The sequence below is a fragment of the Patella vulgata genome, chromosome 6 (genome assembly GCF_932274485.2).
Source record: "Patella vulgata chromosome 6, xgPatVulg1.2, whole genome shotgun sequence".
Lineage (NCBI taxonomy): Eukaryota > Metazoa > Mollusca > Gastropoda > Patellidae > Patella > Patella vulgata.
The window spans coordinates 37507851-37532375 of NC_065884.2; the positions used below are offsets into that span (position 1 = coordinate 37507851).

Consider the following 24525-nt stretch of genomic DNA (forward strand, 5'->3'; position numbering starts at 1 on the left):
TTGGCATTATATTGCATATTATGATATATTCCAAATCCAATATAGAGTACTGAGTAATGCAGGCCTGGAAGTAGATAGATACATCTTTATGTTATGATAATATGACCTCTCGCTCTAACTTGTCTAAGCTAAATCAAATCAAATCAATGTGCAATTAATGTAATGTAGTCAGAGACTAGAAAGAAATTTGGTTTAACATCCACTCGACACAAACTAGGTAATTTCGGGACTAACATGGTTCAGTTTTATTTCAATAATTCACTTGAGTTGATGGCTCTTTTTTAGCAGGGAGAGGAAACTGGAGAACCCGGAGAAAACCCACGAGGTTGGACAGGCGACACTAATCCTCGTCTCGTACATGCGGGGAATCAAAACCACGCCACTTGACTCCATGACATGTCATAGGTCCAATAAACGTATTAATACCCGGTAATTTAATTTGTAGGCCCTTTTCTTTAGTAGTTTCGCATATGCAGGACAAGAAGTAGTTGCGCTTCGATGTTAACCAACTCATTCCTTGCATACCTTATCGCATGCTATCTAGTATTTTCGTAATTTTAGAATTACATGTAGTTGTGATTTTTAAAGGATCAAATTTTAAATAGTAAGTAAGCTTTACCCATGAAGTCTGTAGTTGCACATGTTCTTTTTACATTCTATATTTTTTGTAAAAACAAATAAAATCTACAAACACAATAATAGGCCTACGTACCGCTAGGCTACCGAATAAAATAAATTTAGATTCATATGTTATCTTTAAAAGAAATTGAAAAAGAATCATGTGTGAGGGAATTAACTATATTTTCTGAAGAATCTGTTGTATTCTGGCAAAAGGATAATGGACAAGTCTAATTTTTTTCTAAGATTGTGTATCGAAAAATGTGATTCTATGTAGGCCTATAATTACTTGTGGTAAACAATTTAAGTGTTAAGTTTATGGTATCTGTAATATACCTTTCCAAATTTCATAAAATAAACATTATTGTCAATAATGAATTTTGTGTTACAGTCCTTGTCCATGTTTCGTTACTCATTATATAGTCCTCGTCTATTTCATGTATATTCCTGATTATGCAAATGAGCTAGGTTCCCGCGTTGTTTTTCCCGCCCGTTCATCACAACAGAATTAGCAGTGCCACAGACAGGACTTTTGTTTATATCCACGATATTTTCGTTAATAATATATCACTGTGGTGTGTATACTTTGGTAATTTCTGGTCTGTAGCCAGCGTGAGTTGCATTTTAAATTACCTTTGTTGGAATTTTTCGATGTGTTTCGTAAGTTGAAATTGTAAATTTGCAATAATTGTTGTCGTCGCCTCGTTGTAATTTTCATCATGGCGTGTGATACATCAACTTCCGCTAAAAGAACTGGCGCTTTGTTTACAGTGAAAAGGCCGTTTCGTAGCTTACAGTTAGTGCCGCCTAGCCCTATTAGGATTGTGTTGTATGGCTCGTCATATGTTAAACGTTTAGATACATTTTTAATGAATTACGGCCATTCGAATTTAGATCTAGATTTGAATTTATGTGAGGTGCATTGCTGGGGACATGGCGGATTACGAGTTCGACATGATCAGCATGGACGGCTTTGTGCGTGCAGCACGTAGCAGCCTTTTTCAACAGACTGAGATTATAGTTTTACACTTAGGTTCAAATGATGTTGCATCTGGCGAGTTTTTGCCGCATGAAGTGGCTATCGCGGTTGTGAACTTTGCGTCTTTACTTATGGCTAGGCATAGCCCTAAATGTGTCATTGTTAGCCAGCTTTTGCCGAGATGTGTTGAGCCGTTCCATGGATTTAATGATATGAGTCTAATTGTGTTATTAGTTTCTGGCGACATAGAGCTGGGCTTTGGCAGCCCCTTCAACATATTTACTCGGACGATGGCATTCATTTATCAAATACAGTTGGTAATATGTTATTTATGCGCAGCATCAGGGATGCATTATTGCGACATATCCGCTGGTATTTTGCGTTTAGTAATTTTTTACAATCATAATTGTGTTCCAATTCTTTGGTTATATTGTGCACCTATAAATATATAACGGTACTGATTCATTTGAGAGATAAACTGTTCGTGTTTGATCTCATGTGTTGTAAAAATTTTGATGTGTCGTCAGTGTAGTACAAATATTTATATGTTGATTTTACTATCATTATTAGTATGTGTGCATGCTCTTGTTACTATGGTTTTTAGTATGTGTGCATGTTGAATTTTCACAGCATTGGTCCGACCTTGATTCAATGGTCTTTGTGCATGCATAGCCTTGTGGGACTAATCCTTGTGTGTATACTGTTTTGTATACGAATAAAGTAGACTTACTGTTTGTTGTTATGTCCAGGTGGGGACTTGTTTGTAAGAAGGCTACATGAGTTTGAAGTACACATAGGCTGTGATTTAGCCCCGAAAATCGTTTCATCTCGTCCCAGCAAATTTCGGGTGAAAATCTGACGCTTTGCTGCATAAGTTAACAAGTAAGCTGTCACTGTAGTACACTTTTCTTTTGCGATGTTTTGCACAATCAGTCTAGCACTCGAATTACGCCTCGGACTATATTTGTCAAGTGTAGCCATAATGTGGCGAAAAAATCAAATTCTAAGCCAATCAGCAGCCATAAAAGCAAACAACGTCATTAAGTTACGGGTCAATAGCCATTAATAGACAAGGGAATAGCCTTTACGAGACGGAACACGTTGGTTTGTTTACATTTGTAAGAGAGAATTTCTCTGCAAATATGCCTGGATTATGGGATAATAACATCAGATAAATGTTGCGTTGCCACTGCAAACATGACTAGCCCTTAATTTGTGGCATTTTTATGGTCAAAAGCGAAATCGTATCAATGAATGTGATATTTCCTGGAAACAAGTATTTTTTCAATTTTATTTCAGTGAAATAATATTCAAAAGAATATGACTATAATATACAGATGAAAACGTTTTTGCATGATTGAAATACTGGTTCGGTATTATAATTATATATAATTTTGAGAAAAAGACAAAAATAATAATACTATCTGAGCTGAATGATACAACAGAATATTAATAATGATTCACCTAACATCTACCTCTGTACATGTCACCAATTATACTTGTTTTTAAAAAACAATAGACATATTAAGAGGGGTCAAATAAGTATACATTTATTTAAAGAAAGAAATAATAAAAAATAAGAAATGAATGCAATTTTATATATTTCCTCATATAATATCCAACAATAACACTAGTATTATCGAAAGATTTATATAATAATAACATCGTCATTTATAAAGCCTGTTAATACTGATGGATGGTTTCTAATGTGCTGTTGGTTGTTATATTCACTGAATATTTACTTACAGATCAGGTTTTGTGCCAATATGCACTATCCAAAATTAAAAGGTACATACTAGTATATACAAGAGAAAAAAAACAGTTATCATAATAAAAGGGTTTCAGTAAAACGAATTAGGAAACAAGTAAAATAAAGACATCTGAGTAAGCATAAAGTGACACAATAAAGCATACAGAATAAAATATGAAAACATTAAAGCCATGCACTGTACATTTAAGTAAACATGAGTGTGTTTAAAATATGTAAGTAATATTTAAAAATTGTTTACTGAAATACATGTACATGTTTACGCATAAAAAATCACATCATTTCATCAACATCACTATTGAAGTCACTGTCAGCCTATGTTTCTGTTACAACTAATGATTCAGCGGCTGTCGTTTTTTCATTCGCACAATTTTCACATTTACTTAAGTCTGTACAAGAAAGTTTTGACTTGTAGCAAGAACACCTATCTGTACTGCATCCTGATTTACATCCACAGTTTAAAACATTGAGAATTTCCTTTGGTGCTTGATCTGCAGTCATCCATACAATTGAAATGGTGTTACCCTCAACAGTCCATCCATGCTTTGTTGGGGATGGGGTTTTAATCCAAGCATTGAAGGCCCTGCGATGAATGGCAGCCTGATAATTAACACGTTTGATATGTCATGTTAGAGCATTGTTAGTTGGAGGCATACTCTTTTCACTTGTTGATTTTGTGCAGAAAAGTTTGTACCTTGCCTCATTTACACTGTTACATTTGACATCATAAATATGACATACAAACTTTTCAAATTTAGATACAGTTTCTCTCAAATCAACCATGTCAAAACTTTCACCAAGATGACCTAAAACATCTAAATATGAATTGTTTTTTTCAGCCAGTTCAAATGCTTTTTTCTTTCCTTTCCCATAAAAAGAACTTGTTGAGTCACATCCAGAAAAGCAATGTAGTCCAATAAGAGCTTTACAAAGATTGGTACCAAGAGTTCTGGAAATTTTTGAAATGTCAATAATCCTTGATTTTTCCCCTACGCCTGTAAGAAAATATAACTGCGCTGGAATTTGACATTGAAGGCTTGTACAAATGACTGCAACATCAGTATGTAACAATAATCTTGTGTCTGCCTCCTCGTGATCACATTGCAATGTTTTAACCAGTTCAACGTTAAGTTGTTTATCATGGACCTTCAGAACATGACATTCGGGACCATGTGCTATATAGATATCAATGTCATTTTGGAAACTTGAGGTGTCTATATCACGCCATACACCAAAAAGAAATTCAATAAGTAATTCTTTGTTATCACCATTAGATAGGTACTTTTTCCATTGTTTAGGAGTTCTTTGGTCTTTACCATAAATCTTTATTTTCTCTGAACCAGTTAAAGCACGACGACCACGCTCAGCATTTTTAAGAGTGTATCCGCGAGAAGACCATGCAAAAATCGCAAAAAGTGCTAAGATGGGGGGTCGGAAGTTTTTGATCAAACTTATGGTATGACACCCCCTAGGGGCAAGAGGTAACATGCTGAAGTGGTTACAGTCTGATGTCGCTCTAAAGGACTGTACAGGAATTATTCATTTTATGGGTAAAATTGCGGTTTTCACATGTGTATTTATCACCTTTTTTAAGCACAGACTGCATTCTATGGTGGAATAGCAACCTTCTAATTTGAAAAAAATATCAGTACATACTAATTTTGTGTGGACTTGTTTTAGGGTACCATATTCACATTGTCCTTATAGTGCAGAAAAAGATACACTGTAACTTTTTCTTTCATGGTCGCAAGTAGAATTTCTTTGGATGGTTTTGAAGTGCTAAGCACATAGTATCCATAGGTGTAAAAAAAATGACTGGAATGCAACATACTTAAAATATACAGCTTATTGAAAAGTGCTAAAAAAAAAAGCTTTTGTGATACATTTTTTGCAAATTTAATTAGAGAAATAAAATTTTTGACTTTTATACGTTTTCATCATATCCATAGCCATTATTTGTACCATGTTGTACTCTATATAAGTGTGTATTTGTATTTATTGTATATTTGGTATTGTCGTATTGTCCCTTTAACATATCTGTTGTATTGTCTCTTTAAGATTTCATTTTCAAACAAGTTACCGAAAATGGCTACAAAATGTTTAATTTCAGAGCATGTTTCCGCTATTCATTTTGGGACACATCCACTGATTTCTACAATACAGAAATGTGGAAGCTTAAATATTAACGGCAACGAAGCCTAATTGCGTCGAAGTGGGTGACATTAAACAGTGTAGTATGGTAGCTACAGCTCTCGGGCACCTTCAGCTGCACCTTCAGGGCCGGATTTAGAATAAGAGAGGCCCTAGGCAAACCCCCTGAACAGGGCCCACGACATGGACCTTGGGGCCCTGGGACAAGCAACTCGGTGAGAGGGTGGGTCGGGGGAAGTCATGCGGTTGGTGGTTCGAATCTCACTTTTAGGTGAATTTTTCATTTTCGTTGGATTATTTTATTTAAAATAATGTCTATTTGAGAGTAATGGATATGTTTGTTAAGATTGAGCACGTCGAAACTCCAATGGAAGGTCGTGGACAACTGCAGAAGTCAATTCCCGTTGACGCCAGATGAGCCATGAACGATTACAGGCCTTTGAAAGTATTTTTTTTCCAGATATTTTTATAAAACAGATACTAATGTATTTTAGGGCTGGTAGTCAACACCATATGAATGAAAAGGAAAATAAATTGTTAGTTTTTTTTTTATCTACTACGGTTAATTATCTCCAAAATAGGGAAATTATAGGTTAATTTCATGAGTTATTGTTTCCTTTACCTAGTTTTTGTCAAGTCGATTCCGGTCATTTTTATTTTTTGTATCAAATGTTGGGAGGTTGCTTGTTCACGTGAGCATAAATTTTTTAAACCCACCCCATGAAAGAAGTAGCTATAGGGCGTCAAACTTTGGGTGACAAAAAATGGGGAATTTAGACAGGCTTTGATATCCAGTCTGTATACAGATCTCGTTCGCCAGTGGTAACAGCACTGAGTCATCGATAAACTGTGTGAGTTTGGTCTTTCTGCTACGTATAGTAAAGGTGTAAGGACTTGCCAAAGTTGGTATTTGAGAAAAGACAGATTTTGGCAATTTCACCATATGAAAAATGTTTTTTCAATTTTCTCATACAGGAATTGAAAGATTTATCTAATATTGCACATTTATGTGTTTTGGGACTATCCCAACTTATAAACCAAATTTGGTCAAAATCTGTGATTGAAGCCTTAGCACCTTCTGCATGGTTTTCTCGCAGACACGCTCTTAATCGATATGGCAGGATATCTGTCCGTCACAAAATCCACCCGAGAACACCTATATAGCCCGGCAAGATGAATAATTTGCTGAAAAATAGCATCTGCTAGCTCAACAAATGTGGAAGGTACACGAACTATTGCCTGAATTAAAGCCATGCCATCTATTAACAAACAAAACTTTTCTCCATCAGGTAAAACGGTCTTTAAACAACATTCAACTTTCTTCTCCATTATCGTAAGCATCGCAGCTTTGTTTGTTTTTGCTAAACCACCACCAGTGCTGCTGAGGGGAAATGAAACGGAACTTAAGGAATAGGAAAGTATGTTTTTCAAATCAATTTGACGACTTTGACCTATTACTAAGAGTCTTCCAAAAAACTTTCGATCATTCTGCATTAAGTGATCCTTTCCACTCACTGTCTTGAATTGTCGAGTTTTTATGTTTTCAGTAAAAGTTTTCAATTTCATGGCCTTGATTGGTGAAAAAACATCCTCAGTTTTCGTCACTATACGCTTTGTGATATAGTCTTTCAAAGCAATTTCCCCTTGATTCTTGGCTGTTAAAAGGTCATTGGTCACAATGTCCGAAGCAACTACACCAGAACTTAAGCATGTCAGTCCATCAATGGTTCCACTGAATGGATTAATCATGCTTTCAATGGTAGAAATGATTGATTTTACATCTTCCTCTTCCTTCTTAATTCTAGATTTCGGTAGATCCTTCTGTATATCAGGGTTGGAAGTATTAGCCATCTTTTCACACATACGTGTTATTGCAGCTCTGTGTAATACCAATAATACCACCCTTTGTCTTCGAGTCCCTGTTGCATGTTTGCTCAATAGCCTGGTCACATGCTATGGACGAAAATGGGTAACTGTTCTGCCTCTGAACTGTCCATTGACCATTTGCAATAATTTCACTGTCAAAACCAGGGTGTGTTTCCTCTAATTGCATCATTTCCATCCAATAGATAGGTAAGTACCTGGAATAATTCATTCGATCATAAGCAAAATAATATGCCATCATGGACCTGATTGAAGCTAAGTGGATATTCCAGTTTGATTCCCTAGTAGCACGTATAAACAGCAACAAGGACTGCATCATATCAATGTATGAACTCCAAAATGCAAATGTTGAACATTCATTGGACTTGGTGGTAATAAATTCATTGTACAACCCTTTCAATGACTCAAATTCTTCCGAGTATATTAGCTTGAAGAATGATGTTGACCTATATGATTGCTGTAAATTTTCAATATGGGCTGATTGTATGGCAGATGAAATGTCAGATATTGATGCAAAAAAGGCCCGAAGACGAAGACGTTGCATGGCCTCAAACAATAATTTATGAGCTCTAATACTTCTGTTGTAGTGATGACCAGATACAACTCCATTTATCGAACCTTGGGCAACCACCTCAGATTCAATCAAAATGTCCTGCATACCAGCATCTTTAAACCGCTTTCCTAAAATGACCATAAAAGATATGGAAGTGTGGAACTCGCCAAGTCTATATTTGATGCTGAAGGAATATCATCTCCTTTTAATATCACATTGAATCCTGTCCAACCAGGAACTAGCGAAGTCTCACATTGGGAGAACCTCATTAAAACAAAAGCCAAATCTATGTTAAGGCCACCAACAATAACTTTTTCAAAATAATTCTCATCGAGGCTAATATCAGCTAGGTGACCTGGACCCTGTTTCTTCCCATGTTGATATGGCACCAAAGCAACTGGTTGGGGTTTTATAGTTTTTTGTTGCTTACTTATCTTTACTTCTGTTGCATGGACTTCTGTTAAAACTGGTTTCTTACTCTGTACCATGATACCATTTGTGTGGTGGGTCGTTCCTTTCCCCAAAATTGTCTCCTCTCCAAAATCAATGTTATCCCACACAAGTATGGTGGGTACCTGCTTTGCGAATCCAGGTGGAACCTCTTTCATGCAGGTAAGTTGCAACTGGGCTAAATCTGTTTCATATGCCACAATTTTTGATCTTGATGGACAATGTCTTAATTTATTAAGCAGCATTAAGAGCTGCGAGGAACCAGCCAAATCTATGTTAAGGCCACCAACAATAACTTTTTCAAAATAATTCTCATCGAGGCTAATATCAGCTAGGTGACCTGGACCCTGTTTCTTCCCATGTTGATATGGCACCAAAGCAACTGGTTGGGGTTTTATAGTTTTTTGTTGCTTACTTATCTTTACTTCTGTTGCATGGACTTCTGTTAAAACTGGTTTCTTACTCTGTACCATGATACCATTTGTGTGGTGGGTCGTTCCTTTCCCCAAAATTGTCTCCTCTCCAAAATCAATGTTATCCCACACAAGTATGGTGGGTACCTGCTTTGCGAATCCAGGTGGAACCTCTTTCATGCAGGTAAGTTGCAACTGGGCTAAATCTGTTTCATATGCCACAATTTTTGATCTTGATGGACAATGTCTTAATTTATTAAGCAGCATTAAGAGCTGCGAGGAACCAGTCAGATGACGAGTAGTTAAACCTAGACATAAAGATTTGGGAGTCAATTTTCGACCATTAGATGCTAAAGAAACCAAATCCTGACAAATTGACAATAACTTTGGAAGTACATCATCTGAAACATCAACAAAATTATCTAGCACAGGATCCTCAGATGCCCCAACAGCCCAGGCTAAAAAGTTAAACAGGACTGCTGGAACCACTGATCTTACTGCATCAGTTGTAAGATCAACAGATGTGGGTGGCCATGGACATGTAAGGCCTGCAGATTCATTCAAGGCACATTTCACTTGTAGTCCAGCATTATACAGTGTCCTCACTGGATTTTCATCAAAAGCTGGGAATGTCGCATCCTCACTCCCTGTACTGGCACTATCCTCTGTTACTGATGAGAATGATTAATTCTGAAGGAAATCCCCTGCTGTTAAGGTCTCTACATAAACAATTTCACTGATATTCCTTTGGTCTGGAGAATGGAAATTAAGTTGAGGAAAGTCTCTCTAAAGGAAATATTTCAGCTGATCATTCCTGAAAGAGAAAATCACACTTAAAGCACAATAAAAATAATGAGTATAATGTTCTAATCATCAACATTTTGCCCACAATAGTTAACTGAAGTAGCAAATTGGACAATTGTTTATACATGTAAATGTTAACATGTGGAATTACAAAATTTCTACATGGAAGTAGTATTTTTATTAATAAACCTTCTTCAGAGTATAATTTGTTAATTTTCTCTAGCATACATTTCCATTTTGTCCAATCCAAATGAATAACCAGATTTCCATTTCACCCATCTCTTGGTATACACTGACAAATGTGTCCGGAAATGCAGTGGAAAGAAATGAATTCATACATACACACAGTTGCATTATATAAAAAGGAAATAAAAACACACCTGTACATGAAGTGAACACCTTTCTTCTCCAGCATATCATTTAATGTATTTGTTAGTCTAGTCATGCGTAGAACTTCCTTGTTGTTAATAATTCTCTCTGTTACAATGTCTTTACCATATGTAATAGTCACAAAGACTACGAAATATTCAAACAGAAAGGCATGATAAGGCAAACAGAAGAAATATTAAATGTAGACTCATGGCACGCATTGGTGGGGTGGGGGGGGGGAAGGAGGGCTGCAGGGGTCCCAATATGCCAGTGGCTCCCCATATTTGTTCTAAAAAAAATTGTACCATTAACAAAATGGTACATTGAGGTAGAATTTAACAATGGGGACTTAAAGTTCCCCCGCTACAAGTCGTTTGGATGGTACGAAAAAACCGAGGTTCAGACGACATGGTATATGCATATATATACGGATAGAAGGTCAGATTCCTGTGTTTAAATGAAGCCTGAGAACGGTTGTACTCCCACAGTCCCACTACACCTAGGCTATAGTACACTATTTGTAGGCCTATAGGCCTAATATTATTTAGCATAATACAATAAAGTATAGAGACTGCATAGGCCTATTATATAATGATAAATGCTTTTTACTTACCAGCTGTAGTTGTTTGTACTTGTACCAATTGATCTCGTACCCTCTTTCTGCCAACGCCATACACAAATGATGTTACTTTTTTACAAATAATGCAAACTTGGGGTAAAATGGATTTTCTCTTACTGACTGTGGCGGTAGTTAATGGTCCATGATGCGAGCGCAATTTTCTTTTTTTTGCGGGGGAAATTTTAGCTGTTTGTGTCCTAACATTAACTTCACTTTCTTCAACAGTTTTGGAATGCTGAGCACGTTTCATACACTGTTTTTCAGCTCCTTTAATTCTTAATTTGTCCGTAAAACGCTGGTAACATGGAAGATGATACCCCAATGTCTCGTCTGTACATTCCTGGAATTCTTTAGCTAACAAATCCGCATTTTTCTACGCCAAAAGCCTGTCATTTCCGTCTGATTTCTTCCACTCGTTAGCGCACACCTTAAATTTTGTCCAGCTTGTCGCAGTAAACGGTTTTAGCTCAGCTGATTTTACAGAATCTATATGAAGAATATAACGAACAGTTTTATCTCCTCTGTCCGCCATGTTACTATCAAAATGTAAACAGAGTGGTGATCTTTGACACCACACGACCCGTTGACCCTTACGTCGTGTATGTCTGATTGGCCAATTATGTCACGTGATCTGTTAAAACCAAATCACCGCGAAATTCAAATACCATTGCACATTGATAAATAAGCCCATATTTAATTTACGTTTTCTATCAAACGTCAAAGAATTGACAAAAGAAAAGTTGTGTGACACTACAAAGTAATACTAGAAGAATTAGATGATGTAGTTTTTTTTCCACCCGAAAATGGTCGGAACAGAGAAACAGAAGCAAGCTAGCTAGAAATTTCAGACCACCCATAACTCTTTATTTTTTGCAGCCTCAAGATGTCAAAAAGAAAGAGAGACGATCAAGTTCCATCTGTCACTTCAGAGAGCGAAGATGAGACAGCCCAGGTACCCATGACAACAACCGCAAAAGAACGTTTAACAGATTTACTGATAACAAAACTTATCAAAAGAGGTTTAATCATGGTATCTCCATCATCTTCATCAGTACCTACATGTACTTCTGTCAGCACTCCTGCCACCATCACAGCTTCGTCCATTAATATATCGACGTCAGATCCATCAGGACCAAATATCTTCTCGGTCAATGCAGCAGATATGTTTCAAGTTTCCGATCCTGTACCTGTCCATCAGCACCAAGGTACTATGACTAGTCTGACATGCATGTCAATTTCCCGACATATATCCGATAGGCTTCGCCAGGATATTTGGACGGATAAGTTTGTGGATTTGTCATTACTCCTGCCGGGTAATATTATACAAACGTAGTTAGCATTGAATATTTCTGACACAGATAATGAACCAACTATCAAGATTTCTTCATCACCGAAGTCCAAATTGTTATCGTTTGAGCTTTGGCAGAAAGCCTTTTCGATTTTTATGGATGTTATGATACAAAAAGATCCACTAGTAGCATCCAAGTTATTATCGTATTCCTCACTCATATCTGAGTTGGCACAGACTTACGGCGGCAGGTCCTTTTTGTATTATGATACAGAATTTTGTATGCTGCGTCAATCAACCCCATTCCCGTGGGATTCGATGCATGCCGACCTATGGCTACTAAATCGCATTTTATTTGTGCAAAAGACGGGGAAATGAACAGCTGATTTATATAGCGCACGTACTCCATGTACAGAGGCATGTCCACTGCGCATACAATTAAATTAATTAATCCTGATAACAAGATGAGTTTTAAATCTTGATGTAAAACAAGAAAGAGTTTAATGATGATTTAATGATCTCTGGACGATTGTTCCGCAGTTTAGGCGCATTCACTAAGCACGATACGTATCCAAATGATTTTAATTTGCACCTTGAGGGAACTTGTAGTTGTATTTGCATAAGGTTAGATAAGTATATTTGAGCTAAGCCATTCACACACTGATACGTTAAAGACAGACTTTTGAAGATGATTCTTTCATGAATTGGCAGCCAATGGAGTGATTTCAGAACAGGAGTAATATGAGAGTATTTTGATGATCTGGTAAGAATTCGAGCTGTGGTATTTATTTTGTAAAAGTTGATTTTTTTAAATATTGGCACTAGATGTTTCTATTAACAGGCTGTTACAGTAGTCAATCCTTGAGAATACCAAAGAACATAAAAGTGTAGCAGCTGCTTCCTGGCTAATAAGTGTCTTATATGGCCAATGTTCCTGGATCGAAGATTACAGTTTCGACAAATTTCACTAATGTGACTGTCCATGCTCAAATTGGACCCTAAGAGGACACCTAACTTCTTCACAGTGTCTCATGGTACAACTATTGCATCTCGTACAACCATATCATTTGAACTTGTATTTTTGCAGATATGTATTTGGACCACAAAAATATATTCTGATTTAATTAATTCAATTAAATTTAATTTCAACATATTTCTTGTCATCCTATCTTTAATCTTAGAACTAGTATTCTAGCTCTATGCTTTAATGTCATGTGTACAATTAGGGGATGGAACAGTTTTTGAAAGGGAATAATTTGCGATCAGCTGTGTATCATCTGCATATAGTTGACCTAAATTCTTAGTATACATTACAGAAAAGACAGGTCCAAGGACTAAACCTTCTGGACCGGCCCAACACAGGGTTGCTGGAAGTCGGTTGTTTGGGGCATTATGTGGCCGAATAATCCAGGCAATGAATGGTTTTATTGGGAAAATGAAGTCATTTTCTTCAAGTTCGACCATCAAATTTAATATGAAAGAAATCCGTGCCAGTCATTTTGTCAAAACCAAATATTATTATTAGTAGTCCCCAACTTCCATTATTAATAGAATTGTCCTCAGCCCCGCAGTGGATGAGATATAGCATCATGAAATTTATATGTTTTAGCATATAGCAAAAGCTACGTCTCAAAATAAATTCCTCAAAGCCTCAAATGGTTTCGGAAAAATTTAATAGTCATATATATTGAAGTAGTAGACAAGATCATTCATAAAAAAATAATTAAAAAAAATAAAAAATCAATAGGCAATTTATGGGAAACATTTGAATTTAGGGAATTTTTTTGTAAAAAATGATGTTTTTTTACACTAAAATGGCCATAGCTGGTTCTCCGTAACTACAAGGTTGGTGACACTCATATTTCATGTGGGGTATATGGGGTACCCAATGACCAAATCTGCAAAGTTTGGTCAAAATCGCCCGACACCGCTTGTGCCGGTTTTTCTAAATTTTGCATGATTCTCTCGTGAACTCATTCTTAACGAAGTGTTGCTTGGCTACAATGTCTTGGAGAAATTTTTTTTATGCGAGGGCTTTGCTTGCGGATTTAGGATCCCATACAATGGGGAACGGGTGTTTTCTTGGGCTAGGAACCACTCCTCGTGTTATCAAAATAGGGACATTCTGCTTAAGAAATTGAATGATGAGCTACAAGCACATAGAGACATGGGCCCCTTTTTAGTATAGTTTGTTTAAATATTTTTATTATTGTTAAATCATATATATGATTTTAATTCGTCATTAATAAATGACAATGTACACCATTCGTTCTTTTGTTTGTTTTTTGCTAGGGTATGGGGTTACTTTGGATGGAATCACAAGTAAACATTATTGTCAATAATGTGTTACAATCCTCGTCCATGTTTCGTTACTCTTTATATAGTCCTCGTCTATTTCATGTATATTCCTGATTATGCAAATGAGCTAGGTTCCCCGGTTGTTTTTCCCGCCCATTCATCACAACAGAATTAGCAGTGCCACAGACAGGACTTTTGTTTATATCCACGATATTTTCGTTAATAACCCTCCACCTCCCCTGCTCCGCCTTGAACTTGGTCATTTATTTGTTTAATTTTAAGCCCAACCCACATTTTTAAGACTGAAATATGATTTTATTTTGAATTATTAGTGTTTATGCATGTAGTATTGTTTGTTTAAATATTTTTATTATTGTTAATTCATATTTCATTTTAATTTGTCATTAATAAATGACAATGTACACCATCCGTTCTTTTGTTTGTTTTTTGCTAGGGTATGGGGTTAGTTTGGATGGAAACACAAAATATTATTTTGCTCAATTTTCAGTTGCAATTAGCTTTTAATGAAACAGTAAGCCTAATACTTTTATGCTATTCAAAATCACATTTCCCTTTTTATTGGTAGGCATTAATCCGACCAATAAAATATTTACTGAAGCACTATCACTAATTTTAAACCATTTAGTAATTCAAAATAATTCAAAATGTGATTATCTAGTAATAGTATGCTGTATGGTTAACTTCAGTTTGTATGGCAGATAATTCCATAATAGTACACAGTATAAATTAAATTCTCTATTTCTAAATAATCAGTTGACAAAAAGATAGGTTGCCAGGCAACAAAACATACGCCCACAGCAGCTAAATTGTCCGAGCGGTCGACAAGGGTTGTCGCATATTTATTCTTTTGTAGGTAATAAGGGGAATTTAATAGACAATTTCATACAGATGACATTATAATTTTCGTCGTTTTAGGGTTCACAACGTTCTAAAAACTAAAACAAGGACCGTAACTCTGGAAGTAATCTACAGAAATTGTTGAAATTCGACAGGCTTTTTCGTTTTACTAATTCAAATAATGCATATAAATTTCATACAGAAGTAATTGACGGAAATAGCTGAAATTCAATAGGCTTCTTTATTTCACTAATTTAAATGATGCATATGAATTTCATACAGATTTGGTGATAACTTTTGTCGTTCAAGCGTTCACAAGTTTCAACAAAGTGAAACAAGGGCTATAACTCTAGATGTAATTAACAGGAATTTGCTGAAACTCAATAGGCTTGTTTGTTTCACTAATCTAAATGATGCATATCAATTTCAAATAGATTGGATGATAACAGTTGTCATTAGAGCGTTCACAAGATTTAACAAAGTGAAACAAGGGCCATAACTCTAGATGTAATTAACGGAAATTATACAACCACATTTCCAATGTGGGCGTATAAAAAATCACAAAAACTGATCACAGATCAGGCCTAATGTCATGGATATCTAGAGCAAACTTCAGATTTGTAATAATTTAATACATTCTTGTGCAGTAGTGTAACATGGACACCCAGAGCAATATGCAAAACATTCATTCTCAAGTTGTTTTTGGTTTATACGTGTTTGTAAAAAGAGAAACCAATCAACCCAAATAATGTTTATTGATAAATGCTATAGGCCTATTTAAAATAGAATTTTAATATCTTTAGTTATTTTAATTTTTAAAGATAGGTTGCCAGGCAACAAAACATACGCCCACAGCAGCTAAATCGTCCGGGCAGTCGACAAGGGTTGTCACATATTTATTCTTTTGTAGGTAATTAGGGGAATTTAATAGACAATTTCATACAGATGACATTATAATTTCCGTTGTTTGAAGGTTCACAAGGTTCTAAAATCTAAAACAAGGGCCGTAACTCTGGAAGCAATCTACAGAAATTGTTCAAATTCGAAAGGCTTTTTCCGTTTTAATAATTCAAATAATGCATATGAATTTCATACAGATCGGATGATAACTTTTGTAGTTCGTCTTCATTTCACTAATTTAGGTGATAACTGAAACTCAATAGGCTTGTTCGTTTTACTAATTTAGATTGGATAATAACTTTTGTCGTTAGAGCATTTACAAGGTACAACAAAGTGAAACAAGTACCATAACTCACGGTGTAATTAACGGAAATTGCTGAAATTCAATAGGCTACTGCATTTCACTAATTTAAATGATGCATATCAATTTCAAACAGATCGGATGATAACTGTTGTCATTAGAGCGTTCACAATATTCAACAAAGTGAAACAAGGGCCATAACTCTAGATGTAATTAACGGAAATTGCTGAAATTCAATAGGCTTCTTATTTTTACTAATTTAAATGATGCATATATTTCATACAGATCGGTTGATAACTTTTGTCATAAGAGCGTTCACAAGGTGCAACAAAGTAAAACAAGGGCCATAACTCCAGAAGAAATTAACGGAAATTGCTGAAATTCAATAGGCTTCTTCATTTCACTAATTTAAATGATGCATATCAATTTCAAACAGATCAGATGATAACTGTTGTCATTAGAGCATTCACAAGATTCAACAAAGTGAAACAAGGGCCATAACTCCAGATGTAATTAACGGAAATTGCTGAAATTCAATAGGCTTCTTTGTTTTACTAATTTAAAAGATGCATTTAAATTTCATACAGATCGGTTGATAACTTTTGTCGTTAGAGCGTTCACAAGGTGCAACAAAGTGAAACAAGGGCCATAACTCCAGAAGAAATTAACGGAAATTGCTGAAATTCAATAGGCTTCTTCATTTCACTAATTTAAATGATGCATATCAATTTCATACAGATTGGTTGATAACTTTTGTCATAAGAGCGTTCACAAGATTCAACAAAGTGAAACAAGGGCCATAACTCTAGATGTAATAAACGGAAATTGCTGAAATTCAATAGGCTTCTTTGTTTTACTAATTTAAATGATGCATATAAATTTCATACAGATCGGTTGATAACTTTTGTCGTTAGAGCGTTCACAAGGTGCAACAAAGTGAAACAAGGGCCATAACTCCAGAAGAAATTAACAGAAGTTATTAAAATTAAATAGGCTTCTTCATCTCACTTATACAAACAACATATATCAATTTCAAAACAATCGGTTGATAAATGTAGTCTGTAGAGTGTTCACAAGAAATTGTGGACGATGGACGGACGGGCGACAGCAATATACGACCACATTTCCATGTGGGCGTATAAAAATGAAAGCCTACATTAATTAATAGAACAAAAATCATAAAAGCACACAATGAGTCAACGTTGGAGCCAAAAGTATTTTATCTTGGAAAACAACCAACGGCTCAAATCTGTTTATTGTAAACCGTTATATGCCTATTTGAAATTATTTTATATTTTAATGAAAGCTTACTTTATTAACACCAGCGGCTGCCAGGCAGGATATGCCCACATTTTCGAGAGATGGATAGAGAACAAGCTAAAAAGAAAATGATCTTTCCTACAATCAAAGGCCATAATTCAGGAAATTACAATTCGATATGCACAAATATCGAAAGGAACCGAGATCTTTGGGTTATAAACTTATATTTCAAGTTTCAACAAAATCGGCTAAAAATTGTGACCCCTATAGGGTTCACAAACTTGATATACCATATTTTTACGCTATGTCAATTTGAGAACGAGGGGCGGCCATTTTGTCTGTCAGTTTTGGGCCGATTTTCACGAAATTCAAATCTTCCGTCCTTAGGGTGTAACGGTGATATAATAATACGGTTTTTGAAATCGGATAATTCAGGAAGTTACGGTCCGATAGGCGCGAATATCGAAAGAAACCACGATCTTTGGGTTATAAACTAACATTTCAAGTTTCAACAAAATCGGATAAAAATTGTGACCTCTATAGGGTCCACAACATTGATATACCATACTTTTATGCTATTTGAGAACGAAGGGCTGCCATTTTGTCTGTCAGTTTTGGGCCGATTTTCACGGAATTCGACCTCTATAGGGTCCACAACCTTCATATACCATATTTTTACGCTATTTCAATTTAGGAACGAAGGGCGGCCATTTTGTCTGTCAGTTTTGGGCCGATTTTCACGAAATTTGAACTCAGTCGTCCTTAGGGTGTAACGGTGATATAATAATACGTTTTTTCAAATCGGATAAAAATTATGACCTCTATAGGGTCCACAAGCTAAATTCGCGATTTTTCGTACAATCAGGGGCCATAATTCAGGAAGTTACGTTCCAATATGCGCGAATATCGAAAGAAACCGAGATATTTGGGTTATAAACTTACATTTCAAGTTTCATCAAAATAGGGTTAAAATTGTGACCTCTATAGGGTCCACAACCTTGATATACCATATTTTTAAGCTATTTGAGAACGAAGGGCGGCCATTTTGTCTGTCAGTTTTGGGCCGATTTTCACGAAATTCGAACTCAACCGTCCGTTGGGTATAACGGTGATATAATAATATGCTTTTTTTAAATCGGATAAAAATTATGACCTCTATAGGGTTCACAAGCTAAAATCGCGATTTTTCGTACAATCAGGGGCCATAATTCAGGAAGTTACGTTCCGATATGCGTAAATATCGAAAGGAACCAAGATCTTTGGGTTATAAACTAACATTTCAAGTTTCATCAAAATAGGATTAAAATTGTGACTTCTATAGGGTCCACAAGATAAAAACGTGATTTTTTGTACAAACAGAGGCCATAATCCATGAAGTTTCGATCCGATACATGCCAATATCGAATGCAGCCGAGATCTTTTGGAGATAAACTATATTTCAAGTTTCGTCAAAATCGGGTAAGAATTGTGACCTGTAGAGTGTCCACAAACAATTGTGGACGGACGGACGGACGTCGACAATATACGTCCACATGAAAATGTGGGCGTATAAAAATTTCTTTTCTAAATGGTCCAATAATGGGCGAATCTTGTACAGTTTGTCATAATTTTCATGCCCTCTTTCCGGCTGGGATGAACTGTCATTGACATGAAGATACCTGAGAATGGATTGATATCTGTTTCTGGACATTGGTTTTTTTAATAAATTCATTTCCCAGGCTTTCATCTGTACTCCAATAATGGACAATTTCTGGCAAGTTGATGTTGATCCCCATCAAAATACTACCTCCTAAAAACGTTTCAATATCTTCCCCCTCTACCAGCTTCCATGACGGGTCGGGATCAGTTTGTTGGCGAAGACGGGCATATTTGTTGGTTTCATCTTTGATTTTATTAAAAAAATTTAGTTCTAAAATAAGTCGAAAAAATAAAAGAGGGTCGGCATCAACATTTAAATTATTTGTAGGCCTAAAATCGCCTACAAATTCGTATGGGACAACTGGGTCAAAATTATCCTCTTTCCAAACCAAGTCTTCGGTCGTATCATAAAATTCTTCATCAGAATCGCCATCATTTTCGGAAGAAATGTCAACATCGGATTCTGTGTCTCCACGTAGTCCAGTGTTTTCGATGTCTGCCGCAGTAAAACCATCAAATTCTTCATCAGAATTAATGAAATTATCCCTAAAATCCTCATCGGTAATATAGGCAGCCATTACTTGTAAAATCTCGATAAAAATGAACATAAAGCTTGTTCATGTGACGCGCCAATTTATAGCTAATAAACAAAGGAAATTGATGAAGTTTCGTCTCGCGGACTACGAGAGCGTGATTTCTAATAAAAACGCAAAATACGAATGTGGTTGGTACTGGGCGGTTACAGGCGGTTTAGAGTCGAGAGGAAGCCAAAATGGCGGGCGGTTTTGTGCTCTCCGGTAATGGGTTGAATTCCAGTGCAGTTTGATTCATTGTATCAACTTTTAATTTACGTATCTTATATGATAGGTGTAACAAGTTTGTAACCTATAACAATTCAAGATGAGAAAGGTCTGCTCGTAATAATGCTTTTGTCTTCTATAGTTTTTACTTATTTTTAGCTTTTTTAATGATTAGTACACTCAGTATATTAATTGGACCGTCAATAAATATTAGTGTATATTGTAGCCCCTGTGATGTCATGCGCCAATCAACCGGATTTAGGTTGTAATCAAAAAGTGTTATAGAGCGTCTGCAACATAAATGGCAATGTATCCAATAATTATAATCAGACTGATGTGGAATTGTTATCAAGTGTTTATAGTAAACACTAGCTATAATTTTGCTTGGTTATTTATGTGCTCTACAAAGTAAATTTAAGTACTTACCTAGGAGACTCCCCTAGTGGTATCGTTCTGATGTGCAGTTTCTGTATTTCATCTATCGTACCAATCATCAATGTAGAATCATTAGCTAATGCCAGACTAAAATATAAATACAAATCAAAGTATGGCAATTATATTTTCCTTATCTCAACCAAAAACAATATGCGTTTGAACAAATGACAAGAATTTTGACGAACAGCTGGTTGCCATGCAAGATAACAAACCATTTTGCAAGAGATGGACAGATGACAAGCTAAACAAGCCAACAGTGAGGCTGATGTTCGCCACCGAAATCCCAAAATAAATAGATGACACAAAAAATTTCCACCCCTGACTTCCGTAGTTACTTTCCTAAAACATACATTGCCATAGCCTTTTTCTGGGTTATAAACACGCATTTCAAGTTTCATAAAAATAGGTTGCCAGGCAACGAAACATACGCCCACAGCAGCTCAATCGTCCGGGCAGTCAACAAGAGTTGTCGCATATTTTTACTTTCCTTCGGTGATGAAAAATTTATAATACACTAAAATCTGATTAAGAGTAACAACTCATGAAGTAATTATCAGAAAATCATTAGAATTTGTTTGTTTTTTATAAAGTTCTGCCCCAAGCTAACGTTTAGTATACGAAACATTTAATATCATGTATTTAGCTGTTAAAGTTATCAAAATTCATTGAAAATCAATATACTTGTTTGTCTCAAGACCTTAAACACTGTATCAATTTAAAGTCAATCCTATATTAACTTTGTCCTCTAGAGCATCTACAAGATATTTTGAAGTGATCAAGTACCATAACTCTGGCAGTAATTATCAGAAATCAGGAAGTTACAATATGATATGCGCAAATATCAAAAGGAAACAAGATCTTTGTATTATAAACATGACCTCTAGAGCGTCCACAAGCTAAAAGGGTCGAACAATCAGGGGCCATAATCCATGAAGCTACGGTCCGATACATGCCAAGAAACCGAGATCTTTGGGAGATACACCTATATTTCCAGTTTCATCAAAATAAGAAGATAGGTTGCCAGACAACGAAACATACGCCGAGAGCAGCTAAATGGTCTGGGCAGTCAACAAGAGTTGTCACAAAAAATTTCCACCCCTGACTTCCGTAGTTACTTTCCTAAAACATACATTGCCATAGCCTTTTTCTGGGTTATAAACACGCATTTCAAGTTTCATAAAAATAGGTTGCCAGGCAACGAAACATACGCCCACAGCAGCTCAATCGTCCGGGCAGTCAACAAGAGTTGTCGCATATTTTTACTTTTTTCGGTAATGAAACATTTATAATACACTAAAATCTGATTAAGAGTAACAATTCATTAAGTAAATATCAGAAAATCATCAGAATTTGTTTAGCTTTTATAAAGTTCTGCCCCATGCTAACGTTTCATATACAAAACATTTAATATCATGGATTTATCGGAGATCGTTGAAAATCAATAGACTTCTTCGTCTCATGACCTTAAACACAGTGTATAAATTTAAAGTCAATCGGATATTAAATTTGGCGTCTAGAGCGTCCACAAGATTTTTTGAAGTGATCAAGGGCCATAACTCTGGCAGTAATTATCGGAAATCGCTGAAAATCAATAGACTTCTTCGTCTCATGACTTAAACACAGTGTATAAATTTAAAGTCAATCGGATATTAACTTTGGCCTCTAGAGCGTTCACAAGATTTTTTTAAGTAATAAAGGGCCATAACTCAGGCAGTAATTATCGGAAATTGCTGAAAATTAATAGGTTTCTTTGTCCCATGACCTTAAACACTATGTATAAATTTAAAGTCAATCGGATATTAACTTTGGCCTCTAGAGCGTCCACAAGATATTTTGAAGTGATCAAGGGCCTTAACTCTGGCATTAATTATCGGAAATTGCTGAAAATCAAAGGCTTCTTTGTCTCATGACTTTAAACACTGTGTATAAATTTAAAGTCAATCGGTTATTAACTTTAGCCTCTAGAGCGTCCACAAGCAATTGTGGACGCCGGACGGATGGACGGACGGACGGGGGCGACGACAATATACGACCCAATTTCAATGTGGGCGTATAAAAATCGGTTTAAAATTGTGACCTCTACAGGGTCCACAACCTTGATATACCATATTTTTACACTAATTGAGTATAGAAATGAAATGAAATGGAGTTTAACGTCCTACTGTTCTGCTCCTAACCTGGGCTAATGAAGACGGGCATACGCCATACAGTGTGCTATGAGGGAAATTTTGCCTGGACAGCGGCACTACGGCCTACTCTTATATCGAATTCTAACTGTCAAGGGATCTTTTACGTGCACGCCAATGTGTACACGGGACCTCAGTTTTTCGTCCCATCCGAACGACTAGACAGCTTTCCTTGTCAGCCCCTCCGTCCTGCATCACTGACAAGGGAGAACCACGCCAGAAAATCTGGATGAACTTTCTCGGCCAATGCAGGGATCGAACACCCGACCTCCAGGATAGCGAGCTAGCGTCTTACCCACTTAGCCACTAATTGAGTATAGGGTCCACAAGCTAAAAACGTGATTTTTTCGTACAAACAGGGGCCATAAACCTATATTTCAAGTTTCGTCAAAATCGGATAAGAATTGTGAACTGTAGAGTATCCACAAACAATTGTGGACGGACGGACAGGGGCGACGACAGTATACATTCACATGAAAATCTGGGCTTATAAAAAAAAGAAAAAGGATTTTTCGTACATGGGCCATAATCAAGGAAGTTACGGTCCGATAAGCGCCAAACTCGAAAGGAATGGAGATCTTTGAGTTATAAACATAAATTTTAAGTTTCATCAAAAACGAGTAACCAGCAGTTGTCAGGCAAGGTATGCCCATATTTTTCAAGAGATGGATTGATTAGAACCCAAAAAACGATTTTTCATACAATCACGGGCCATAATCCAGGATGTTATGGTCTGAAATGCGCGAATATCGAAATGAACTGAGATATTTGAGATATTAAGATATATTTTAGGTTTCATCAAAAGTGGATACAAATTGTGACTTCTAGAGGGTTCACAACGTGGTATTACATATTTTTACACTATTTGCGTACAAGGAGAGGCCATTTTGTCACGCAGTTACAGTTCAATTTTCACAAAATTCGAACTTGACTGTCATGAGGGTGTAATGCTGATATATTTAAAGTTTTTTTTTTTTTTAAATCAGATAAAAATTGTTACCTTTAGAGCTGGGTTCCATGTCGGCCGTATATGCCGGTCGGGACCGGGGGCTTTGGAAAATGACCGAAACTGGATCAGACCCGTAGGTCAATTCGCAAGCCGGAAAAATAGCATATTTTGTGCTATATCAGAAAATCCCCGGACACGACAAAACTCTGTGCGTGTCGTGATGTAAACTGTCGGGTATAATAAATTTAACAGTGTTCAGTAGCCCACGAATGGAAACCACTGCCAATTAATTATCCTTGTGTATATTGCCCTAATCACAATCAACAGAAAGTTAACATCAAACAGATTAAAAGCTTAACATTTAATCAATTTATTTAGGTGTGTGTGTTTTGTTTTATAATTAGTAATACTGTGATCATTCTTTAACTTGAGTTGTTATTACAGCATATTTGCCGACTTTCATCGCTCATGCGGCCATATTTACTGTATCAACATCAAACAAATTAAAAACTTTTCTTTGATGTCTTCATTTGATTACAAGAGTTAATCATGTCAACGCTGCGAATGATATATATATATAACAGAAATGTTAGCATTCATCACCAGCTGCTAGAGAAGAACCAGAGCGGCTTCCGCCGAGGCCGCTCGACATTCGATCACATTGCCAGACTTTAGCATGCCATGGTGACAGCCACGAGAGGCGGATCCTACCTCTGTGTCATCTTTGTTGATCTGTCAAAGGCCTTCGATCTTGTCTGGACAGAAGGACTGTTACACAAACTGTCCTTGGTAGGCGTGCATGGTAACATGTACAACTGGATCAAGAGTTTTGTCTCAGACAGACAAATCAGGGTTACAATCGGCAAATACCTCAGTAAAGAGACCGGACTGGATAACGGAACTCCCCAGGGTTCCGTTATAAGCCCAACATTGTTCAATATTATGGTGAATGATATCAAAGAATATCTCGGAAAAGATATTTCGCTTCCTACGTTTGCGGACGA

General features: G+C 36.3%; 1 protein-coding gene across 1 annotated transcript; it reads right to left on the minus strand.

Moving 5' to 3' along the window:
* Window positions 1–3017: 3017 nt before the first annotated feature.
* LOC130013141 (uncharacterized) lies at window positions 3018–23991 on the minus strand. Its single transcript, XM_056101735.1, has 4 exons — window positions 23964–23991; window positions 10020–10136; window positions 9246–9364; window positions 3018–3026 (listed from the first exon to the last, which is right to left on the minus strand). Exons 1-4 carry the CDS (start codon window positions 23989–23991, stop codon window positions 3018–3020), a joined length of 273 nt encoding a protein of 90 aa, XP_055957710.1.
* Between the last annotated feature and the right edge of the window lie 534 nt (window positions 23992–24525).

What these genes read in the sequence shown, in the direction of transcription:
- LOC130013141 (XM_056101735.1), bottom strand. Translation starts at nt 23,991, where the DNA reads ATGAGCGATGAAAGTCGGCAAATATGCT. An exon ending in TGAAAGTCGGCAAATATGCT is followed by an intron (nt 10,137 to 23,963) that starts GTAATAACAACT and finishes AATATTTCGTAG; the next exon opens with TCTTTGTGACTATTACATAT. An exon ending in TGATATGCTGGAGAAGAAAG is followed by an intron (nt 9,365 to 10,019) that starts GTGTTCACTTCA and finishes ATGAATCTGCAG; the next exon opens with GCCTTACATGTCCATGGCCA.